This window comes from Nanorana parkeri, unplaced genomic scaffold (assembly GCF_000935625.1).
Source record: "Nanorana parkeri isolate BGI_ZX_2015 unplaced genomic scaffold, ASM93562v1 scaffold328, whole genome shotgun sequence".
Classification (NCBI taxonomy): Eukaryota; Metazoa; Chordata; class Amphibia; order Anura; family Dicroglossidae; genus Nanorana; species Nanorana parkeri.
In genome coordinates this window covers 1,243,494-1,267,060 of record NW_017306596.1, presented here as the reverse complement: position 1 = coordinate 1,267,060, position 23,567 = coordinate 1,243,494, and the positions used below count along the sequence as shown (strand labels likewise).

Below are 23,567 nucleotides of genomic sequence, written 5' to 3'. Positions count from 1 at the left end.
AGGTCACCAGGATTAACAGAGGGTGAATCCCAGATGGGACACCGACAACAGTAAAAGTCTGACAGGGTTTGTAACCGTTCGCCTCTATATTTAAAATATTATTTTATTGTAACCAAAGTTGTAGTGAATAGCAGTACATTGTGCCCACTATTTAGTGACTGAAGTTTCTTCACATATGGCTGACTGAAATGATACAGGAGAAACATGGGGAAAGCTTCATAATGCACTTTTGTTTTGCTGAACAGCAATGGATACAGGGAACATTGAAATGGGAATGGGATAGAGGGCAGGAATGTAACTAAAAGTGTCTGTCATAACCCTTAACTGTACAGTCCTAAATGTAAACATTGTTGCCCTATAATTTGTTTTATTCTGTAGCATTGTGCTTAGGTTTTAATTTTTTTGTAAATTTTTTTTTCTTCTCTAAAGGGCCATGCACTGTTAATCAGAGAAGTTGATATAGAGAAGGTGGCCATGTTTGAGAATCCCTATGTAGATGCAATAAAATATCTGTGGAATGACCCTGGGATACAAGAATGCTATGACAGGCGACGGGAATATCAGCTGTCTGACTCAACTAAGTAGTAAGTATTATGTGACCAGTCCAAACTCCATATCATTTACTGTACAATAAAGTAATAGGTAAAAACTGTTCTAACATCCAGTGCTTCACTAGGGTTATCCTACTCTAAAGCCGGGTATACACGCTTTGAATTTCAGCCATTTCTAGATGAAACGGCCGAAATTCTATGAGTTGGTGCCTATTGGCACCTTTTTCCAACTGTCATCCCTTGATGCACTGATCAAAGGAGCATGTTGGAAAACTGTTGGCAGAGCTGGCAGTTCATTGGCTGCTAGCTTTTTGTAGGTATTCTGACAGTGGCTGGCAGCCGCTGTGAGAGTACAATGGGGAACAGCGGGAGATTCCTGGATCAGTGCTCGGAAGTGTCGATGGAGGAATCTGTTCTATTTTCTTCATTCAGCCGGCAGCTTGAACTAAGAAATAGAAGCACCTATACCCAACTTTACACATACAGCCTTCGGACAGGAAACGTGACATGTATGTGACATAGATGATTAGCCTTTTGAAGCATTTTTATACAGTGTTGTAGTATAGCTAGAAATGCAACTGCTGTCTTCATAAAAATAATACAAATATGTTGGCTTTTAGAAAGAATTTGAGTGATGTCAATTCTTAGTCCGGTTTTTTTTTAATCCAGCTTCATGGTTTCACATTGCTGCCTTATAAAAAAAAATAAAAAATTCCCAAGTTAGTTTGTCACATGCCTCTTGTGCAAACATGACCTCTTCTGTGCTGGAGACAAGTTAAAAGAATATATGGCAAACAAGCCAGCGAGGTTATACAAGCATGACTAGATTTTTCTGTGAAGCATTTTCTATATGTATTTATTTTTGCAAGATTAAAAAAATTAAGTTGTACAAAGTCTCAAGAGGCAAAAATTACACTGAGTGGCCAGATTATTATCACCACCTGACATTTGTAGGCTAATTAGCTATAATTTCGCGCTGAAGTTGCTAGAGGGCCAGACCATTATAAATAGGGAAGCATTTTGTTTACCACGACAGTAGAAGTGATTTTTTTTCTGAAGATATGGGTAAACAATGCGATTTAACAGCCTTTGAATGTGGGATGCTTGTTAGGCCCTCTCTAACACTCTTCCTCTACCCCACCTTCTAACTGTTACCCAGCTTCCTACCTCAATGGTCCTGCTTCTCTGTGTTACCACCCTCCTCTAAGCTGGCCCCTGCCAGCCCTGTTAGGTAAGGTCCCAACTCCTCTCCATGTTGTTAATGCTCCTTAGTGTTGCCAGTCGCTTCTATAGATCCAGAATCTGCCCTTCCAAAATAACCATTTGCTCACATTTCACAACAGTATTCTCCCTTGAAAGGTTGCTCAAGGAACGCATACATTGAGCACAATGTGCACTGGATTTTATTCACTCCCATAGAGATCATACTTATGATTAATGGGGATGTCAAGATTGCTTTTTTATTCATTAATTCTATTTGTTTGTTTTACCCTGTCAGCTCTTGTTATCTTTGTTTCTATATCTTAGCTTATCCCAGCAAAACACAATGAATTTTCACATATAACTATCACAGATTCGCATCCGCGGCAACTCGAGGAACTTACCCAGGTCATAGGCAGACCACTGTACATAATCTTTATGGACACTAATGACTGATACAGTACCAGATGATTGGCGGAGAGCATATGTGGTACTAATATACAAAAAGGGGAAACAGTTCACCGGGTAACTATAGGCCAGGGTAATATCTATTAAGGATTTTAATGAGTCTCAACTGCGGAAACACTATGGTATGATTTGCAATATAGAATTACTTAGAGGAGAGGAGAAAGGCCAAGTAACATAAACATATGTAGAGTAATGTTCAACTGAAAGTGACATGCGCTACCTTACGCAGGTTTGGTATAATAGACTCGCAGGAACCTGTATTAACTCGTACAGATGTAGCGCAGTACACAATGTCCTGTGTCCTTGATACTGCTATCTTGCAATAGTAACGCATGGTTTGTATTACTTCATACATTTACAATATATTGCATACGTCTCTCAATGGCCAGTATTACATCATACGGCTACGAGGGTGAAAATGCAGACTTAAACATTGGAATGAAGCAACAGGCCTGATTTTGTAGAGCTGATAATGCAGATTTCAAACACAGAGCTGCAGCAGCAGGTTTGAATAATGCAGGCTTCACCCAGAGTATGATTGCATAATGGATCACCCAGATATAAGAGTACTGAGAACACACACACAAGTCGGCAGCAGTGGATTAGATTGTGATGAGCCTCACTGGAGTATTAGCTTGTCACAGATGAGAAGTGAGACGAGGTGAGACTCCATGGGTGTTGATTAGTTCTCAAGCAGGAAAGGAGGGATGTGGCTGTGTGAGACAGAGATCCAATGTCTTACAAATTACACAGACGCCGGCTGTTTCAACCTTGTGGCCTGAAGAGGAAGAGATCAGGTGACACAGTGGGACCTGATTGGTTGAGGGGTGGAGCTCTACTCTGATCCTGAAAGGTAAGTATATTACAGCCAGTCAGCTTAACATCAATAAGGTTTAAAATATTCAAAGGCATGATAAGGGACTACATGTAGGAATTTGCACATAAAGCTGGTATTATAAGTAGAAACCAACATGGCTTCATGAAGGACTGTTCTTGTCAGCCCAATCTATTAACATTTTATGAGTAGGTCAATATTAATTGAGAGGAATACCAGTAGGCGTGGTGTATCTGGACTTTGCTAAAGCATTCTATACAGTACCCCACAAACGTTTGATTCACATACTTGGGTCTATCGGTTTGGAGGAAACTGTTTGCACATGGGCGTAAAACTGGCTGCAAGAATGGACCCAGAGGGTAGTAATAAATGGATCGTTCTCTAATTGGGCAAAAGTCGGGAGTGGGGTTCCCTAGGGGTCAGTCCTGGGACCAATCTTGTTTATCCTGTTCATCAACGACATGAGGATAGATACTTTGATTTCCATTTTTGCTGACAATACTAAACTTTGTAGGGCAGTAAATGCCAAACAGGGGATATGTGCACTTTAACAAGACCTGGATAAAATTTGAAGTATGTGCTACAAAAATGGCAAATGCAATTTAACGTTGAAAAATGCAAGGTCATGCACATGGTTGCAAAGAATGAGTGTACCAACTACTATCTGAAGGGGGAGGGCTGCATTAGGGAAGACTGACATGGAGAAAGACCTGGGGGTGCTCATAGATCACACATTTGGCAATAGTCTGCAATGCCAATGTGGTTAACAAAGCAAACAGGATACTGTCCAGCATTAAAAGAGGGATTGTAGCAAGGGATAAAAGAATACTACCACTGTATAAATCACTAGTTCAACGTCATCTTGAGTATGCGCTACAGTTTTGGTCACCAACTCTCAGGAAGGACGTCCTAGAGCTTGAGAGAGTTCGAAGAAGGGCTACAAAATTAACCACTTGCCGTCCGCCCGTTGTAAAAAAACGGACGGACGGCACTGCAGCATTGGTGGGTTGCCGACTCCAGACGGCATTTTTTTTCTGCTCGCGCGCTGCCCTTTGGGGCAGAAAAGACCCGACCAATGCAATAACAATTAAACGTATTCTCATTAGAAAAGGGGTGATTAATAGGGGACCTTATTGCAGTCTTCAAAATCATCAATGGGGATCACAATATTCGGAACAAGTTGTTTTCACCCAGAACAGTATTAAGAACATGTGGACACAACAAGAGGTTAGAAGAGAAGGGGGTTCAATCTTGGAACACGTAAAGGTTTTTTGTTTTTTTTTACTGTGCGAGTAGTAAAAATATGGAATTTCGTTCCACAGGTATCCTCCTATCTATCTATCTATCTATCTATCTATCTATCTATCCACACACACAGGTTGAACTGGATGGACCTTGGTCTTTATTCAACCTAACCTATGTTACTTTTACCACTACTAAACTCGTTAGCCAGCACACAATGTGATATATAATTGAGCAGATATGAAGGTTTTATGTTCCTACCAACTTTGCACAATAGATTAGAATGCTTGTACTGTGACTTTTTTCCCTGAAAGATAGACCATATTGTGCATGGTTCCTTAGAGTTATGAGCTGGTGACGTCACACACACGGAAGTTGATTGCATTCAGTGGATATGTTTTTATTTTTTGCCTAGAATGTGTATATTATATATGGAAAACTGTTCATTGATATTGCGTTCTGTCATTCAAAGCCATGAATATATTTTCCTTAAGCTGTGCACAATCATGATTCACATAATATGTTGTAATGTACATATAAGTAGAGATAATACATGTTTATGGCAAGTATTTATTTGCCACATGCAACTCCTTCCTATGTGTTTGTAGCCTATGGCTTGTAAACTGTATCACTGACTTGTATAACTACCATCTGTTCTCTTATGTGCAATTACAGCTACCTTAATGACCTGGACCGTATTGCACAGAAAGGATATCTACCTACCCAACAAGATGTGCTCAGAGTCAGAGTGCCCACAACAGGAATTATTGAATATCCATTCGACTTGCAAAGTGTGATCTTCAGGTAGATATTAATTGGATGTAACTGCTACTAGAAGATCATAATTTCTTATATAATTACAAGCAGTCACTCTACTGTTTGGTATCACTGTGTGCACCATACTGAACATGACTGACCAGAGAAAGCAAAGGAGAAAGTTGTCTGCGGACATCAGAAAGAAAATTATAGGCCAGCATGTCAAAGGTAAAGGCTATAAGACCATCTCCAAGCAGCTTGATGTTCATGTGACTACATTTGGAATTGTTATTAAGAAGTTTATTATTAAGACATTTAAGGTCCATGGGAGTGTAGCCAACCTCCCTGGACATGGCTGCAAGAGAAAAATCAACTCCAGACTGAACAGAAAGAGCCAAGGAAAACGTCTACAAAAATACAAGCTGTACTCCAAGGTCAAGGTACATCAGTGTCTGATTGCACTATCCATTGCTTTTTGGGTGACAGTGGACTCAAAGGAAGACTGCACTGTTGGAAGAAGCCTTAATGCTTTTGGGAGAATGTCCTTTGGACAGCTGAAACAAAACTGGAGAATTTTTGGCAAATCGCATCAGCTCTATGTGTACAAACAAAAAAAATGCATTATTTCAAAGACAAGAATACTTTACCTACCGTTAATAGAGGAGGCTTGGTTATGTTTTGGGGCTTCTTTGCTGCATCTGGCACTGGGTGCCTTCAATCTGTGCAGGGCACAATAAAATCTGATAGAATTCTAGAGCAAAATGTAATACCTAGTGTCAGAAAGCTGTCTCAGCTTGTTGGAAGACCCCTGACCTACAACTAACACACAGCTAAAAGCACCCAAGAATAGCCAAGAACAAAACATTGGGCTATTCTGTGAGCCCTGATCTGAATTCTACAGAAGATCTATGGAAAGAGCTGAAACTTGCAGTCTGGAGAAGGCACCCTTCAAAACTGAGACAGATGGAGCAGTTTGCTCAAGAAAAGTGGGCCAGTTTACCTGTTGGAAGGTGCAGAAGTCTCAGTGCGTGCAAGAAAAATTGCTGATTTGCAATGATTGCCTCTAAAGCAGTGGTTCTCAACCTGTGTAACCTCAGGACCCACATTTGTCCTTAGTCATTAAGTTGTGACTCAAGTCGCACCGCACTAGAATGCACTGTATTGCGGTACCACACGCTCCGGTGCGGACAATCAAACTGTGGGCAAGAAGTGTGTTTGTGGTGCCATTCAAATGAATGCCAAAGCAACGTATCCTCCCGCACCAGAACCCGCGGTAGGTGCGATTGCAGGGTACAGGCCATTAATCACACGGGACTGTGCGATTAACGCATTGTATAGTGTGAACGGACCCTCAAAACCGCTGACACGCACAACCACACACACAATCAGACATTCTCATACACACTGTGTGTATGCAGATCAGAAATATTTTACGTTACTTTGAGTTTGCAATTTGCATTCCTGATTCAGGTCAGTGACTGAGAAGTGATTCAAGCCAAAGGCAGCCAGGCGACTGTTGCTGTTATAAGGTCATCAATGGTAGCTCCCATATTTCTTTCAAAACAGGGTTCCTTTAAAGTGATGTGTGGCTATTATTTTGTATTTTTTTTGTATTAGTAGTAGTTAGGTTGATTTTGGTTACCTGCTTTATAAGGTTGATGGCGGTTACATTGTTTTTTTATACATGGGATTGTGTTTTTTATTTTCTTCCACATGAAAGAAATGAAAAATGTTTTGTTTTCTCTTAGGCTTCATTAACATTTCACTTGAAATGACAAGAAACATTTTGGCCAATTTAGCATAAAAAGGCTGGATAGTGATGAAACATGGATAGAAAGCAAATCGTTTTTCCAGTACTGAATGCAAATGTTGGCAGTCATCTGTTGTACTAAGTAAATCAAGTCCATGAAAAACACCATCCATGAGAAGTGACACAAGGATTTTCAAAGCATTTTGGGTGTATTATTATGTTGTGTACCTGTTGCTCTCCCCAGTCAGCTAATCCTTTTATTCTCGTTACAGAATGGTCGATGTAGGAGGCCAGCGATCAGAGAGGAGGAAATGGATACACTGCTTTGAAAATGTCACTTCCATAATGTTCCTTGTAGCACTTAGCGAATATGATCAGGTCCTTGTGGAGTCCGACAATGAGGTAAATGTATTTTGTTTTTTATTTTCTCTTAAAGCTGAACTCTAGATATAACTTTTTATGCATACTTACAATTGGCCAAGCTGGACCAATGGAAGTATGTTTTAATAAAAGCTTACCAGGTGATCCTGCTGTAAAAGTCCTTATTCTAAGACTTCCTGTTATGGGGTAACAACCGTCCCTATGCTCCTGTGTTGTCACCCTGTCGCAAGCTCCCCTGGTGCTGACTACATGGGGCTGTGCTGGCTCACTTTGCATTGGCGGTTTCCACTCTTTTCAATACCCAGAAGCCAGTCAAGAGCAATGATGTGCAGCAGGCACTGAAACAAATGCACGTAGACATGAAGCGGGCTAAAAGAGGCTGCAGGAGATTATCAGCACTGAGATGCAGGAAAGTATGAAAAAGCAAAAATATTTTAGGGACAAAAAAATTGCAGCAGCTTGACGCACAGCGCTTTAGCAAACTAAATGTCATCCCATTAAGATTTCAATGTATTTTAAGTGGATAGCAGCACAATTTGCATAGATAACAACATTTTAATGTTTTCATATGGTTTTTTTTAAATTAAAGTATGAAGTATGGGGAGAGTAAAACCTACTTTTCCCAGTACTGGGAAGAGTATAGGACACAGCAACTGTCACGCTCCAGCTCTAAGACTGCGAGCTGATTGATTACATGACCGTTGATCATTAAGTCTCCCACTGGAGAGCAGTGATTCCCCCTCACCTTTTTACTACTACTACAGACAGGGAAGGGAGTGGGCGAGGCTGGCCCTGGCTCAAGGCCAAGCAAGCTGTCAGTTTGGCAGCAGGGGTGGATCCTATCAATATTGTTAGGATCCTTCTTGATATGCGTCAGCCGATAGCGAGCATAGGCACGTTTTCTGCTGACTTTGGGTCACAGGAGTACATTAATATATAAAAAATTGGATTTACTTCTCTTTTAACCACTTCAAGACCAGGTGTTTAGACCCCCTTCCTGGCCAGGCCATTTTTAGGGTTGAACGTAGAATTAGAATTGTCAAGGATTTATTATGAATAAAGACCAGTATTTTAACATGACAAATATTTCCAGGTGCAAGAGACGCATCTGCAAAAAATTGGACTGTCCCTGGAAATCTAGCCTATTTCACAGCTATGCATTTGTACGGACTGTGCTATCTGGATGTCATGCATTTGCCTAGATTGGTTCTGCAATAGATTTGTAATTGGATGTTATTTTTCAAGCTCCTGGCAGAAGTCATTGGACACTAATTACAATCTGACTAAGCTTTCACTATTATAGGACAAATACATTTGGATCAGTGTGTGTGTGTGTGTGTGTGTGTGTGTGTGTGTGTGTGTGTGTGTGTTCTTCCCCAAATCTACATGCTTTCATATTTTGCATATACAAAACAATTTGTACAAATGAGATCATAACGTTAGACTGCTGGTGCAGGAAATGTGAGTGAATTACAACAAACAATTAGTAGCCGCAAAATCTAATTATGCTGAAATAATATTGCAGCTAAATGGATGAAGACTGGTCTCAGCAAATGTAAGCTAACACAGAATAATCCACATGTCAATAGTGCTAAGAGTAAAACAGAACACTCCCTATTTACAGGCATACACTGATCAGCCATAATATTATGACCACCCATCTAATATTGAGTAGGTCCTTTTGCTGCCAAAACAGCCCTGACCCCTCGAGGCATGGATTTAACTAGACCTCTGAAGGTATGCTGTGGTATCTGGCACCAAGCTGTCAGTAGCAGATCCTTTAAAGCCCATTTCCACCTTTTGCAGAGGTATTTAAAAAAAAAAAAAAAATATGTCAGCAATGTACACTGAGTGTACATGAAGCAGACATATGCAGTTGCTTCCCCAGGTAAGCAAAGCAAATGCACCCAGCCATCCACAAGTTGTAAAAGAAAACCTGATTCATCAGACCAGACCACCTTCTTCAATTGCTTACGTCCCCATTGTAGGCACTTTTCATGGTGGACAGGGGTCAGCATAGGCAACCTGACTAGTGTGTGATGCACTGTGTGTTCAGACACTTTTTTTGTCAGAACCAGTATTTAACTTTTTCAGCAATTTAAGCTACAGTAGCTCTTCTATTGGATCAGACTACCCGGGCCTCCACTCTCCCACGTTCACCAATGAGCCTTGGCTGTCCATGACCCTGCCGCTGGTTCACCAGTTTTCCTTCCTCGGACCACTTTTGATAGGTCCTGACCACTGCAGACTGGGAACATCCCACAAAAGATGCAGTTTTAGAGTTGCTCTGACCCAGTTGTCTAACCATCACAATTTGGCCCTTGTCAAAGTCGCTCAAATTCTTACAATTGCCCATTTTTATCAACTTCAGGGACAAAATGTTCACTTGCTGCCTAATATATCCCACCCACTTCCAGGTGCCATTGTAATGAGATAATCAATGTTATTCACTTCACCTCTCAGTGGTCCTAATATTCGGGCTGATCAGTGTATGTCGTGTAAGGGTTGCTTTCTTTAACACTAAAAACCCATAGCAATTTCTGTTTCACCTTTTTTGTTATTGACTCTCCCTCAAAAACATCTACCTACCCGTTCGCTGTCTTTCAAATCTCACAAAGATTTTTTGTAGAGCTGCAGCTAACGATTATTTTCAAAATCGATTAGTTAGCCGATTATTGAGTTTGGTTAATCGGATACAAAATTAAATAAAATACATTTTAAAAAATGGCTCCAGTGATGGGACTACTAGTTTGTATTGAGATTGTAGTCCATCACAGGAGCAAGCTTGGAGCGGTGGAAGTAAATAAGAAAAAAAAAAAGTGTGGTGTGCAATATAGTGAAATGGAAAGTGTAAAATTATAGAGCAATGAATGCAGAATGGCACCGGCAATAGAGGAATACAACAAGTCCCAGCAATAATACATTAAATCTGGCGGTATTCTGCATTGCGCTGTATAATGTACTATTGCTGGAATTTGTAGTCCTCTATAGCTGGTGGTACTCTGCATTGCTGTATAATGTACAGGAAAAAAAACGTGTGGTGTGCAATATAGTGAAATGGAAAGTGTAAAATTATAGAGCAATGAATGCAGAATGGCACCGGCAATAGAGGAATACAACAAGTCCCAGCAATAATACATTAAATCTGGCGGTATTCTGCATTGCGCTGTATAATGTACTATTGCTGGAATTTGTAGTCCTCTATAGCTGGTGGTACTCTGCATTGCTGTATAATGTATTATTGCTGGGATTTGTAGTCCTCTACAGCTGGCAGTATTCTGCATTGCGCTGTATAATGTACTAATGCTGGGTTTTGTAGTCCTCTATGGCTGGTGGAGGTGCAGGCTTACCTGAGCAGTCTTCCAGCAACTTGCTTCTGAGATCGGGCCTGTCTATCGGCAGCTGTCATCCCCCCACACCTGCTCCTCCTTACTTCTTCTCCCCGCGTCCCTGTGCCGATCATGGATGTGGGAGGAGGTGCGGCGTGTGGATGCGCGCGGGTCTGGCAGCAGCGAGCGTGAGGAGGAGGCAAGGCGCGCAACATGTGTGGAGCCGTGAACAGGGCCAACTAACCAGAAGCCGATTAATCGATGATTGAAAAAGTTGACAACTTTTTCAATAATCGATTATAATCAATTATGTCGATTAGTTGTTGCAGCCCTAATTTTTTGCAGTAGGAGCCTTGTCATGGAAGGTGAGATTTTTTTTGTCTAGCTTAGACCTGCTGAAATGACATGTTGGGCAGGAGGCGTTCCCACACACAGGAACTTAGATTCTAAAACCTGCATGTATGGATGGCAGGGGCGTGGGGGGCCGCTTAGAAATGATCAGGCATTGTTATGTCCATTTTTGCTAAACTATTTTTTGGGGGTTTTTTATGGGTTAATTGGCTCACTGTCTATGGAGCACTACTGATTTTGCCATGCCTGACATGCATGACCAGATGAAAGCCCTTAAAATAAGGCAGGTGAAAATTCAGGGGACATGAACATTGGCCTTTCAGTGATTTCATACATTAATAGACATGATATACAAGCAATAGTATGTTTGTATATATAGACTCTTTCATATCCATCTAGATGTCAGTCTGACGGGAGCATCATTTTTGTGCCGGGTGGTTTTAGGTCGTTCTACCGTAACCCGAATCTTGTCAGTGTATATGTGCTTTTAAATAAGCAAAACCTAAGCCAATACTAAAATGGTATCTTTTTTACTGTTGTGACATTTACTGAAGTATAATAATTGGTAACACATGGGGGCATATTTATGAAGCAGCTCATGTGACATTCACCATATATTCACAGAAGGGGTTTCTTTATAGTGCATGTTAGCCACCTGTGAATGTTTGATGAATCTCACTTTCACCACTTTATAAATATGCCCTATAGTGTTTACTGCAACACAATGTGTGTAACTCTAGACTCTTCTGTTCTTGCAGAACCGGATGGAAGAAAGTAAAGCACTATTTAGGACGATTATCACATATCCCTGGTTTCAGAACTCCTCAGTCATCCTCTTTCTAAACAAGAAAGATCTCCTGGAGGAGAAAATAATGTACTCTCATCTAGTTGATTACTTCCCTGAATATGATGGTAAGTCATAGTTTTATAGGTATTCTCACTCTGGCTGTATATAGAGGGGATAAGCCACATTCTCCATTTTCCCACAACAGGCTGTCTAATGGCCCTTTTTAACAGTTTGCACAGGGTGACAGTAGACCGTCTTGGCTGTTTTAGGACATATACAGTAAATGTAACAATATTGAGCAACCAATATTCATCTAGCTGTGCGTTGCAATAATGATTGTGTGTGTGTACACATCTCTATGGACTTGCATACCCCTGTATTATTTGTAAACGTAGAAACGCAAAGTTATCAACACTCTTAACTGATACCACAAACTAAAACAGAGTTCCACCTTTTTACTGCTCTGACAGTAAAAAAAAAGAAACCCTTATGCAGTCCATTAAACTTGATTGTCTAACTTCATGTTGTAGCCCTGTGTCTTGTTCAAAGCCTTTAGATTATTTATCCCCTATACTGCAGTCACCATTGATATTTATAATTTGTATATTGCGATTAAATCCCTTCTTTAAGCATCTCTTCTCTAAGGAGAACAAGTTCAATTTCTGTAGTTGTCCTCCAACCCCTTTTTTAATTTAATTGCCCGTCTATGGATTCCCTCTAGTTCATGGACAACTTTGCTGAGGATTTGTGACCAAAAGTGAACTGCATACTCAAGATAAGACCGAACTAGTGTTTTGTCAAGTGGTGGAACTATAGTTTTATCTTTTTAATGCATTTTAATACTGTATATTACTGGCTTTGATAGCTACAGTTTGGCATGTCATGCTATTGGTGAGTCTGTGTCTATAAGAGCCCCAGAGCTTTCTCCATCCCCGACCTCCCCAGAGAGCACCTTTTTTAGAGAGTATCTTGTATGCATATTTGTAGCTCCCAAGTGCATAACTTTACATTTCTCACTATTGAATCTTATCTGCCATGTTCCAACCACTTCCTTTTTTAAAGTCTCCTTGTAGTAATTCTATATTCTGTTGCAAAGCTATTGCCCTACATATCTTGGTATCATCAGCAAACACTGAGTTTAAACTAATAATTCCAACCTCTATATGGTTTATAAACAAAGAAAAACAGAATTGGTTCCAAGACCAAATCCTGGGGCACTCCGCTAAGGAGCTTTAGACCAATTTCATAAGGAGCCATTTATCACTACCCTCTGGATCCATTCCTGTATCCAGTTTTCCATCCATGAACATACACTTTCTTCAATGGTAATAGACCTTAATTTGTAAGTTAATTGTTTGTATGGTCGAATGCTTTAGCAAAATCCAGATAAACTACGTCCACTAGCATCCCTCTGTCTAAATCAATGCTTACTTCCTCACAGAATGTTAGTATGTTGGTCTGACAAGAATGGTGCTTCATAAATCCATGCTGGTTGTTACTTATGATACCATTTTCACTGGCAAATTCATCAATAGAGTCTCTTAATTTGATTTGATTTGTTTGCAATAGGTTTCTTAAGTCTTTTTTTTTTTTTTTACTCTTATATCTGTCAACCTCCGAGGTACCTTCAGTACCCTTTTTTTAGCATTACGGTTTTGTTTATTAAACCCATCTTATTTTTTTATATTTAATACATTCTTCTCCTTATCACTCTACCAACTTTCCCTGTTCATCTTTTTTTTTTACGTGTTCTGTCCTTATCTGTTTACTAATGATATATTTTAACGTTCAGGCTTTTTTTTAACTATCTGTAGCAATGTTTTTTAGGCTTTCTTTGCTCCGATGACAGTTTTGCATTTTTTTTGTGGCATTCCTTGTAGTGCTGAAATGCCCATGATAACCCTTCCGTCATATATATTTGAAGCCAGTTTTTTCTCTCGTGTCATGTGACCCTAGGATTTAACCACCCAGGCTTAACTTTTGTTCTTTTATATTTGTTACCTAATGAATGTACTGGCCGTTGTTTAATATGTCCTTTAAACATTCCCACTTGTCTTCAATGTTCTTTGTCAAGAAAATAGGTCTCATTTCATATCATACAGTAAGAAGTGCAGCTTAACCCCTTCATGACTAAGGCCTTTTTTTCATTTTTTTTGCACCCATGGTATATTCCACATTTTGGCCTGAAAATTACTAAAAACCCCCAAACATTATATATTTTCTGACAGCCAAGACCCTAGGGAATAAAATGGTGGCAGTTGCAAATTTTTATGTTGCACGATATTAGCGCAACTCCTTATCAACCCCCAAAACCCAATTTTAAAATAAAATATAAAAGATGAGGTTAAAACGAGTAAATAGATACCCAATATGCCCAGGTTAAAAGATGTGTGCGCCCGTGAAATAGTGACACAATTCAGTACCCCAAAAAGTCCATAGATGACGCTTTAAAAGCCCCCACAGGCCATCAGTTTAGAGATGCCCTAGAATTATTGCTCTCACTCCGGTGTGCGCGACGATACCCAACTTGTGTAGCGCATTCGTCGTTTTCATAGGTAGGCGCACCCAACGCGTGTTTACGTGAAGACGTGTGTGCTCGTGGGGTGGGGGACTTTAAAAAAATGTTTTAATTATTTTTACATTTATTTAATGTCAATTTTATAATCTGTTTTTTGTTTTGTTTTTTTAAAACTTTACTTTAATTGCTATTACATAGGGGTGCTTACAAACCATCATGGTGGTGATAGGTACTCTTTAAGGTGATGCTGGGGGTCCAAAAGACACCCAGTGTCACCTTTACACTCTAAATAAGCTATTGAAGTGCAGATCGCATTTCAATAGCTTATTGCTGGGCTTCAGAAGCCCAGCTGAGATCCCAGAAGCCGCCAGAATCGCTTCTACTGTCGTTGGTCATGAAGGGGTTAATACAGTTGGCCTTTTTAAAAATGTATTGTTCTTGCCATACCAACATGTTTCTCTTTCCTAAATTTTACACAAACGTTATTGCTCTACAATCACTGTTACCCTTGTTTTCACATGTGCAATTCACAGCTCCATTTTATTTAAAATTGGTAAATCCAACCGAGCATTTTTTCTGATGTCGCTTCCACCAATTCACCCATGAAATTCTCCTGCAATAAGTTTAAGAAATGACAATTTCCGACCTTATTTTCTTCCCCCAAAAGAGCTGCCTTCCAGCCCCTTGCCCCCAATGTAGAGCCAGTAGCCAACTGAAAAGTCATACCATTTCCCCATGAACTCAAACCCTCTTTCTTACACCTGTTTCTGAGCCACTTGTTCAGCTTCCTCCACTCCTGCTGCCTCTCTGGTGTGGCTCCATGGCACAGAAAGTATTTCAGAGAATACTACCTTGGAAATCCTTTTTAGCACGGCACCCAAGTCTCTGATATCTTTAAGCACGCTTCATCTTCCTCTGCCTTTGTCATTATTACCAATATGTACCATGTCAGCCCCACCCAACTATCTTTCCATCTGATCCATAATGTGCTTCGCCCGGATGCTCGGTAAACAACATACCTGTTGGCGATCACAGTCTTTGCGACATTACTTTTTCTGCCCATCTAATAATGGACTTCCCTACCACCAGAATTTCTTTGCCTTAACTCCTGCTTCCATCCATACTGCAGCAGTCACTCGCCTGACAGCTAGGGGGTGTATTCCACTCAAGCAATGCCACTCCTGATCTGATATCCCCGAAATCATGCAACCAAGCATATTTATTGGGATGTAACAACTCAGAACTACCCTCTCTAACACTTTGTCCCCTACCCCATCTTCTCTCTGTAACCCAGCTACCAAGCCATTTTTTTTCTTTTTTGATTACAATTACTTTAGGTCCAAGACCAGTCTATTTATTTGTGCCCCACAGTTATCACAGTGCACTGTATGTCTCACCATTCCCAGCAGTTATCACCATGCCTAGGTGTTATTAGAGTGGAGAGCAGTTGTCCTAGTACCCAATAGTTATTACAGTGCCCAGCAGTTATCACAGCACCCGAAAGTTATTGCCATTCCCAGCAGTTATCACAAAACAAATAGTTATTATAGTGCCCAGCAACTAGCCCAGCTGTTCTTAGGCCCCATTTACACTAAGCGACATACCTTTTGGAGCGGATCCGCGCGGCCAGGATAGCGCGACGTTCCAGCTCATTAGACATTAGGACAGCTCCATTGAAAATCATTGGTCGGCGACTTCTCGAGATATCGCGCGGCAAAAATGCACGATATGGCGGCGGAAAACGCGCGGCAATCCGGCTCAGTGTGAATGGGGCCTTATAGTAACCCAGCCACTCAAACAGCCCCTCCCCCCACGTTCTCGGTTCTCGCAGCATCTCCTTCACACCTAACTATCCTTGTCACCCAATCGGCTCCACACAGAGGTCTCCCATGCTGTCTGATGAGCCCATCTCCACTATTTATGTCTGCTTTTCTCTTGGTTTAAGGATAACAATGTCACATTAAGTGACAGCCTGTGATTTATTGTTGGGGCAGGAAGCTCATGACTCTGAGACCTTTTTACATAAAGTTCCTACTGACTGTCAAAGCACAAGCAGTAACATCACATTGCCATTAGTAGAAATTACTATATGGAGAAGAATTGGTGGGTCCAAAGTACAGCAGATCTTTGCTGCTTTCAGTGGTGTCCACTCTCTTTGCTAACGGAAATAAAAACGTAGCTGTGTATTCTTTATTTATAGCTGAATGAAGGTAAAAAAAACTATGAATTAGGATTACAATTATTTTACATATTTTGAAAAATAAACTTTTCCTAAATGTACAGTAAAGGACACAGGCTCTTTAAGTCTTAGACCCTGGGTTATATGCTACGTTCAGGTGATTGTACGTACTGGCAAAGTAAAAGATTTCAGGGACAGCTCCCATATAACACAGCCCTTTCCCAGCAAGCCTCAGTTTTTGGTTGGTTCCTTAGGTGATGGACATGCTTTCTGAGGGAGGCTTACCTCATTATTTACATGCACTTGTTTCTTATATCAAGTTTCTGCTGTATAGCCACTTCAGCTACCGCTTTTCAGCAGCTTTCAGGATCGGTGTACTCACGCAGACCCTATTTGGAAGATGGTGTGGTGACGGCCTGTATTGTTGCTTCCTGCACTGGATCCTATGCAGGCGCTCACCTTGGCACATGGTGCATTGCATTGAGTTAGCTGCAGGATGCTATACAGGTCCAAGGTGGTCCACCGGTCTGGGGAAGCCCCGTCCCTGAAGACCTCCTTGCCACAAGGTGTTATGCCTGCCACAATGGCTTCTGTACCTTGCTTCATATGTCAAGCGGTGCGGCTGTGGTAAGTGAGTTGCCTGTCTCCCCTCTTCTCCCCGTCCTTTCTTGGTGCCCAGTGTGTTGCTTCTAGTCCACTGCTTGGGTAGCGTGGAACGCTATAAACAATGTGTTGCAGCCATGAGCCGTTATTGGGAGTGCTGGTTTTTCCTGAATTTGGTGCCATATCAGCACTAGAAGCAGGGCCCTGCGGCTGCCCTCAATGCCTGAAGGGCCTCTGGGATACATTCTTCCTCCCTTACAATGTATTACAGCTTCTTGGGCTGGGAAAGGGGAAGTTCTGGATACCCTCTCATTACAGGGGACATGGTCATCAAAGGAAGCAAGGCTGCCCATCAACGCCTTAGAACCCAGGGTGATGCGGCTGTACCTTAATTGAGGAGGGCCTTCCAGCAGTGCAACCTTTGACAATAGCTGCTTATGGACACTTTTCACCGCAGCCTCTGATGGCGCTGCAGAGTGTAATATTTGGTGGCTGGGGGGAGGCAGTGAGAGGACGATTTTTAAAAAACAAGCAGCAGCTCAAAATTTGGGGATACACACCAATACACGTGTGGTGCTGCATTCCACCAACAATTTTGTACTAAACTTCATCTTTGAAGAGCTTTTGTCCTGTCCTATACTCCAAGAAAAGCATTTTACAGGCAAGTCAAAAATCCTATTGTTTTAGCATAGTTATAAACTTGAAATTGCTGTTTTGCTAGTCTGCAATCTAAATAGCAAATTACACTTAATCTATAAGCAAGCGGGTTAAATAAAATTATATGAGGTAAAAAGTGCATCTCAACCCAAGAACAAAAATTCTATATTTGATATATTGCAGCTTACCCCTGCGTTTGTTTTATCTTATTCCTGTATTTTCACCTTGTGATCCTACCAGTAACACATTTCCTGTCCTAGGGTGACAATGCTCACTCACTGTACTGTATCTATGCAGCACGCCATTGGCACTCGAAGACAGGAAGTGTGTTAGGACTGCAGAACACCTCTCCTCTACAACATAGGATAGAGATGGTCTCTAGTCCTAACACACTTACTGAAAACATTGTTTAAGATCACATTGCAGAGCTCACAGGACCGCACTAAATTTTTGTCAAGATTAACAATCTGGTGACTTAAGCTGGGAATAAACAGACGCTTCCTTCGGTGCAAGACACAAGTCTACAAAACTAAAAATCAGTAAAACCGGAGATAAAGTGATATTTCAGTCTGGATTGGCCCTGACTCACATAACTATCCTACCGTTTGTGTCACAGTAAAGGGTAAACAGGGAGGTGGGAGGGATGGGCCCATGCTTCTTTCTTACAGGAAATATCCAGACTTGTCCTCAGCTGTCTGTATCTCCTAAATGAATGGTCATGAATGACCTCAAGAAGTGAGTAGAATTTGTCCAATAGGTACAAATGTTCAGGTGACAACTGTGTAAGAGAGGGATTTCTCTTACTTTCATTAGATTTCGGCTGCTTCTCAGGGGCAGGACGTGAAAGAAACAAGGCAGCAAAAATAACCTGATAGAGATTTGTAACCCTTCTCTGCTGTATCCAAAACTATTCATACACTTTATAGTAAAGCAAACTCTGATTTTAGTGCACAGGCCACTTTTGCCTGGACCTAAGATCCAAGGAGAGCTCCAAAGGATCAGTCTGAAGACTCCATGACCATGTACTGTCTTAGCAACAGTGTGTTGTCTTAGCGCATGCACGCTGAACATGCATTATCATGCTTTTTATGTGCATTGCACTATGAGGCCCATATTTTTTGGACGGGCCTCAACATATCTAAAATTATGCATGCCATTTTTTTAATTTTTTTTTACGAAATGCACTGATCGCTCACATCTATGTGTTGTAGTGTGTTCCAGCACACATGTACTGCAGTGTTTTGTGTTAGTGCATTGGGAGGCTATTTAAAGCACATGTTGCCATGCGCTTGTAGTAATGCACAGTAACATCCACATATTACTACAGCGCACTGGTGTGAGCGGGTCCGAACATAGGTACTTCTAGGTACCAGTATTAATGGAACAATACAGAGGTTTTACATTGAATAACATTCACTTTATTTTCTTATGCAATGATCTCATGTCTAGAGCGTCCAGTAGTTCTCTCGGAAGCCCCTCCCCCCCACCATATCAAATATGCATTGTCGACATCCTCTGTCCTCTTCCTTCCCCTCCCTACCGCATAAACTTGAGCACTTGGTCAAACTGAGTGTTTCTATTCATAGAGCAGCCAGCAGCCCATGTTACCTGAAGGCAGGTGTACCCTGTCTGCACCTTAACCTCCCTGGCGGTATGATTTTTTTTCTTCCTTTTTTCGTTCTATTTGTTTTCGGGGGGGGGTTTTCCCTGTTTTTTTCTTCTAACTTTTGAATCTCCCGCCGGTTCCGCCCCCCTACGACGCGGACGCTCGCAAGGGACAGAAGAGGGATGCTGGCATCGGCCGGAGGACACAGCGCGGCTCGAGGGACCAGGTAAGAGACACGCTGTGTATTCCTGAGTGTGGCTCGGGGTTACTGCTTAAGGTACAGAAAATTAACCCCGAGCCACACTCGGGAATACCGCCAAGGAGGTTAAAGTGCAACTAAACTCAGGAGTTTAATAGTCCCTGTGTATGTTGTAAAGTAGTCACTGCTCCAAGCTCACTCCTGTGATGGATTACAATCTCCTGTTTAGTTTACTCATTTGTATTGAGATTGTAGTCCATCACAGGAGTGAGCTTGGAGCAGTGACTACTTTACAACACACACAGGGACCATGGGGAACATAAGTAGCCACCCTCCAGAAGGAAGGACAATGTCAGCACCAATTCAGAGTTGATTTGATGATCTACAGCCGAGTGATACACAAATAATATACATTTTTGGTAATAGTTAGGAACTTGAATGTATTTTTAAGATTTACCTCCTGAGTTTAGTGTTACTTTAAGCTGCCCTTTCAGCTGTGTAGGCACTTAGAGTCCAGCAGAACTCAAGGAAGGGGCAAAGTTTTGCACTGTCCAGATCCAATTAGATTGAAATTAGTAGTAGGTCCTTCTTTTCTAAGTAAATGTGTGCTTTCATTCCTACTTTTGTTGTTGGTGTGAATCTTCTCTTTAACTTCTCTTCTTAGGACCCCAGCGAGATGCACAAGCAGCAAGAGAATTCATCTTAAAGATGTTCGTAGATCTGAATCCAGACAGTGACAAAATAATCTACTCTCATTTCACCTGCGCCACAGATACAGAGAACATTCGCTTCGTCTTTGCTGCTGTCAAGGATACTATCTTACAGCTGAATCTGAAGGAATACAACTTGGTCTAACTGTGCCTGCTAGTTTTCCCATTCCCCCTTTGGGCCATTGAAGAAATTCAAGAAGGACTGTATTATCTAAAAGAAACAATTTGCATAATACTAATTTATTGCCGTCCTGAACTCTGTGACTGTCCACAGGGTTTGTAGTAATTATTATTATGATTTTATTTAAACTATGTGGAGGAATAACAGCTGCAGTAACCACGCAGCACCATTTTGTAGGAGAAAACGACTTGCGTTTTGAGTTGTAAGTCGTGCACTCACAAGGGCCGGTTTCGTTTTTATTGCTCCTTTTTTTGTTCCCCCTCATGGAGAAAGAGCAAGGTGCTTTCAGTTCTGCATGATGCTCTGAGGCTCCTTCTTTCTCTTTTAATCCTTTTTCAAGTTAAGGTCTCCCCTACAATAATCCCTTTCTGAGCCGCTTACATTAGTAAACAATTAGGCATAACTTTTTTATTTGATTTCATTTTTTTTATCTTTTATTTTTAAATTCAAGCCATCCTCTTTGCTAATTTATATACTTTTTTGAAGGATAAAAGTATTGATACTGTGATTTTTAAATTATTGACATGTATAAAGTAGATATGGTTTTTGGTACTGTCTTTTGTCACTTCAAGAAAAATGGAAAGAACTCATATGAAGCAGTAGGTACATGAGTTCAGTCATTAGCCATCTACACATTATGAGGACAGACGAGATCGCAGACACGTGATTGAAATGTCTGTGCAAGATTACCAAGACTAACAAAGGGGAAAAAAATGGAGGAGGTTCTGTTGGTTATTTAGTGTGCCATTTTTTTTTTTTTTTTTACGGAGATAGGCTACATGATCTTGGTGGTATTTTATGTTTTACTTGCACATCCAACATGCCATGTACACTACATGTTTTCCCCCAGCTTAGTGCATTGTGTTTGAATATACAGATGCATTTTTCTTAAGGTGATATTGTAGAGCTGACGGAATCATTTGTGCAAAACCAGTATCTAGTTTGCCAAATCTGGCTCTTTTTTTTTTTTGTACTGTACATAGACCATTAAAATGCCAAAACTGACTGATTAGGTTAATGTCATCTGATGCCTGCCAAAAAAAAAAGCCATTTCACATTTTAAAGTAGGTATTTGTTTTCTAGTGTTCCATCTGATTTGCCAAATGAGGAATGCATGTATTACCTGTTCAGGTAGCTTTGTATTTAAATACAACTTCCAGTGCCCTTCATGGAGGAGAAGAGATGCCATATACTTTTTTTTTTAAATTTCTCAAACACCAAGAGGCTGGATCACAGTTTAGGTCCATTCGTTTATTGAACTCTATTCTGATAAGAGTGGTTGGAAAATCATGAACACAAATAAACCAGGGACCTTTAATTACTTTTAAGAGCTGCTATTATGCATTTTCTGTAGGATCCTTAACACATTCAACAGGTCAAAGTATTAGTCCCGTAGTAGGAAATTCATGTGCAGATACACACTAATAAAGGTTTTTTTTTCACATACACCCTTCAAGCTTTGCAAGTTGTTTTGCCCTAAACCATTGGTGGATTTTTTTCAAGCCATGAAGTTAAAAAAAAAGAGAGGCTCAGCTGGGCCTTTTTTAAAAAAAATTATTATTATTATTGTTTTCCTTTTTTTTTATTTTCCGCTATGCAGCATCAGGGGGTTAGGAGAGATGGTTATGATTGCTGAAGCCACTGCCTCAGGGATGCAGAGAGGAGTTAAGAATCAAGTGAACACCAATTACAGATGTTTAAATTCAACCCATTCAGTCCTGACATATCTGTATCTGCCGGACACAGAAGGTTTAAATGTCTGGTTTAATGCTCTCCATCCAAAAGTTGGCTCCCTTATCTAAAGTTTCCTTATTTTGCTCCCTCAAAATACACATGTAATTTAACAAATATAGTTTTAAAAAAATACAACTGTTTGTAGGTGTAGTGCAATTATAAATGCTATAATCATTGTACATACATCTCTCTATTTCTATACATACATATATATAAATATATATATATGGCAGCATCCATATTGGCTTTGTAATCATTAGTTTTTGGCAGACTGAATGTGCTGTATTGATAAATATGTATCTATGTAATTGTATTGTATGTCTTATAGCTTATTCACATTTCGAAAAATGTTAATTATGTTTATTTGCATTTTTTTTTTTTTATGAGAATGTACAATTTAGTTTATTAATGGTAGGGATTTTGTTTTTATCTCCATTTTAAATACTGAATTTCAAGTTACTCTGGTAACCAGTAGTGACAACTGTTACAAAAAATATTTCTGAATAGTGGTACACTTACAGTGGTTGTCTTTTGACAGTGAAAAGTGATTCATTCTAGGAAATCTGAATTTTGGAGACACCATTGGTGTGCATCCTGTTGGCTGATAAGGGGACAAGATTCTGATTTCACACAGTAAATGGTTACTTAATGACCTATCAGCACAAGATGAGGGTAAAACTGGTGCAAAGACCTTTTCAGTCCAAGGAAGTTCAGAAATGTATAATCTATGGAATGGCCTGGACAATTACATTACTCATTGGCTTTTTTTTTTATTATTTTGAAGGGTAAAATAATCATTAAGAAAACAAAGTTTAAAAGCATATATATATATATTTTAATCTAAACTTTTTTTATGGTCCTAATTGCACACCTATTGCTTTTGCAAAAAAAAAAAGGAAAAAAAAGTATTTCAATGCATAACAAACCTAAGTATATCACTTACGTACAGTATATTATACAAGGTGTTAGCACACTTCTAATGTATATAATTGTCACCAATGTTGAATTTCTAGTCAGTGAAAATATAAATATATATTTGTTTGTTTTATTTTATTTTTAATGATGCTGTGACAGAAATGAAAATTGACACTGAAGCTTCACAAGATTTTAGTATTTGTAGTTTTTTTTGTTTGGGGTTGTGGGAGAATTCATATGATTATTACTATGCACCAATTTATTTGCAATTTCATTTTACTATAGGATGATGCAAGTATGACATTCTATAGGATATTTCCAGAAAAAAAACTCCTTGCGCAAGAGTCCGTTTAGAGGCAACAATGTCTTTTTTTTTTTTTTTTTTTTTTTCTCTTAACTCTCTCGCTGTCGAATTTGGTACACTTTCTTTCTGAAATAAAAATGCCCTTTAGAGCCTAGATTTTTACCTAATGTGTTCAATGTTGCAGTTCTAAAGATGTCCAGTAAATGAACAAATCTTTACCATACCAATGCATATTTCTTTTTAATTTAAACCCCCCTCCATTGTTTTTACACAACTTTTACCCTTGTTTGCACAAAACTAAAATGAACGTA

At 40.1% G+C, this 23,567-nt stretch overlaps 1 protein-coding gene and 1 long non-coding RNA gene across 2 annotated transcripts in view; one reads left to right on the top strand and one right to left on the bottom strand.

Moving 5' to 3' along the window:
• LOC108788493 (guanine nucleotide-binding protein G(q) subunit alpha) overlaps positions 1-21,005 on the top strand; it is an 82,374-nt gene extending 61,369 nt beyond the window's left edge. The window contains exons 3-7 of the mRNA XM_018558249.1: positions 430-584; positions 4,972-5,100; positions 7,075-7,204; positions 11,622-11,775; positions 20,077-21,005. Of these exons, the coding sequence (XP_018413751.1) occupies positions 430-584; positions 4,972-5,100; positions 7,075-7,204; positions 11,622-11,775; positions 20,077-20,267 (759 nt within the window). The 3' untranslated portion in view covers positions 20,268-21,005. The remainder of the gene's footprint in view (positions 1-429; positions 585-4,971; positions 5,101-7,074; positions 7,205-11,621; positions 11,776-20,076) is intronic.
• Positions 3,997-22,776, bottom strand: LOC108788494. Its single transcript, XR_001941348.1, has 3 exons — positions 22,691-22,776; positions 14,343-14,346; positions 3,997-4,006 (listed from the first exon to the last, which is right to left on the bottom strand). It is a non-coding gene; the product is annotated as an uncharacterized LOC108788494 (long non-coding RNA).
• Positions 22,777-23,567: the final 791 nt, after the last annotated feature.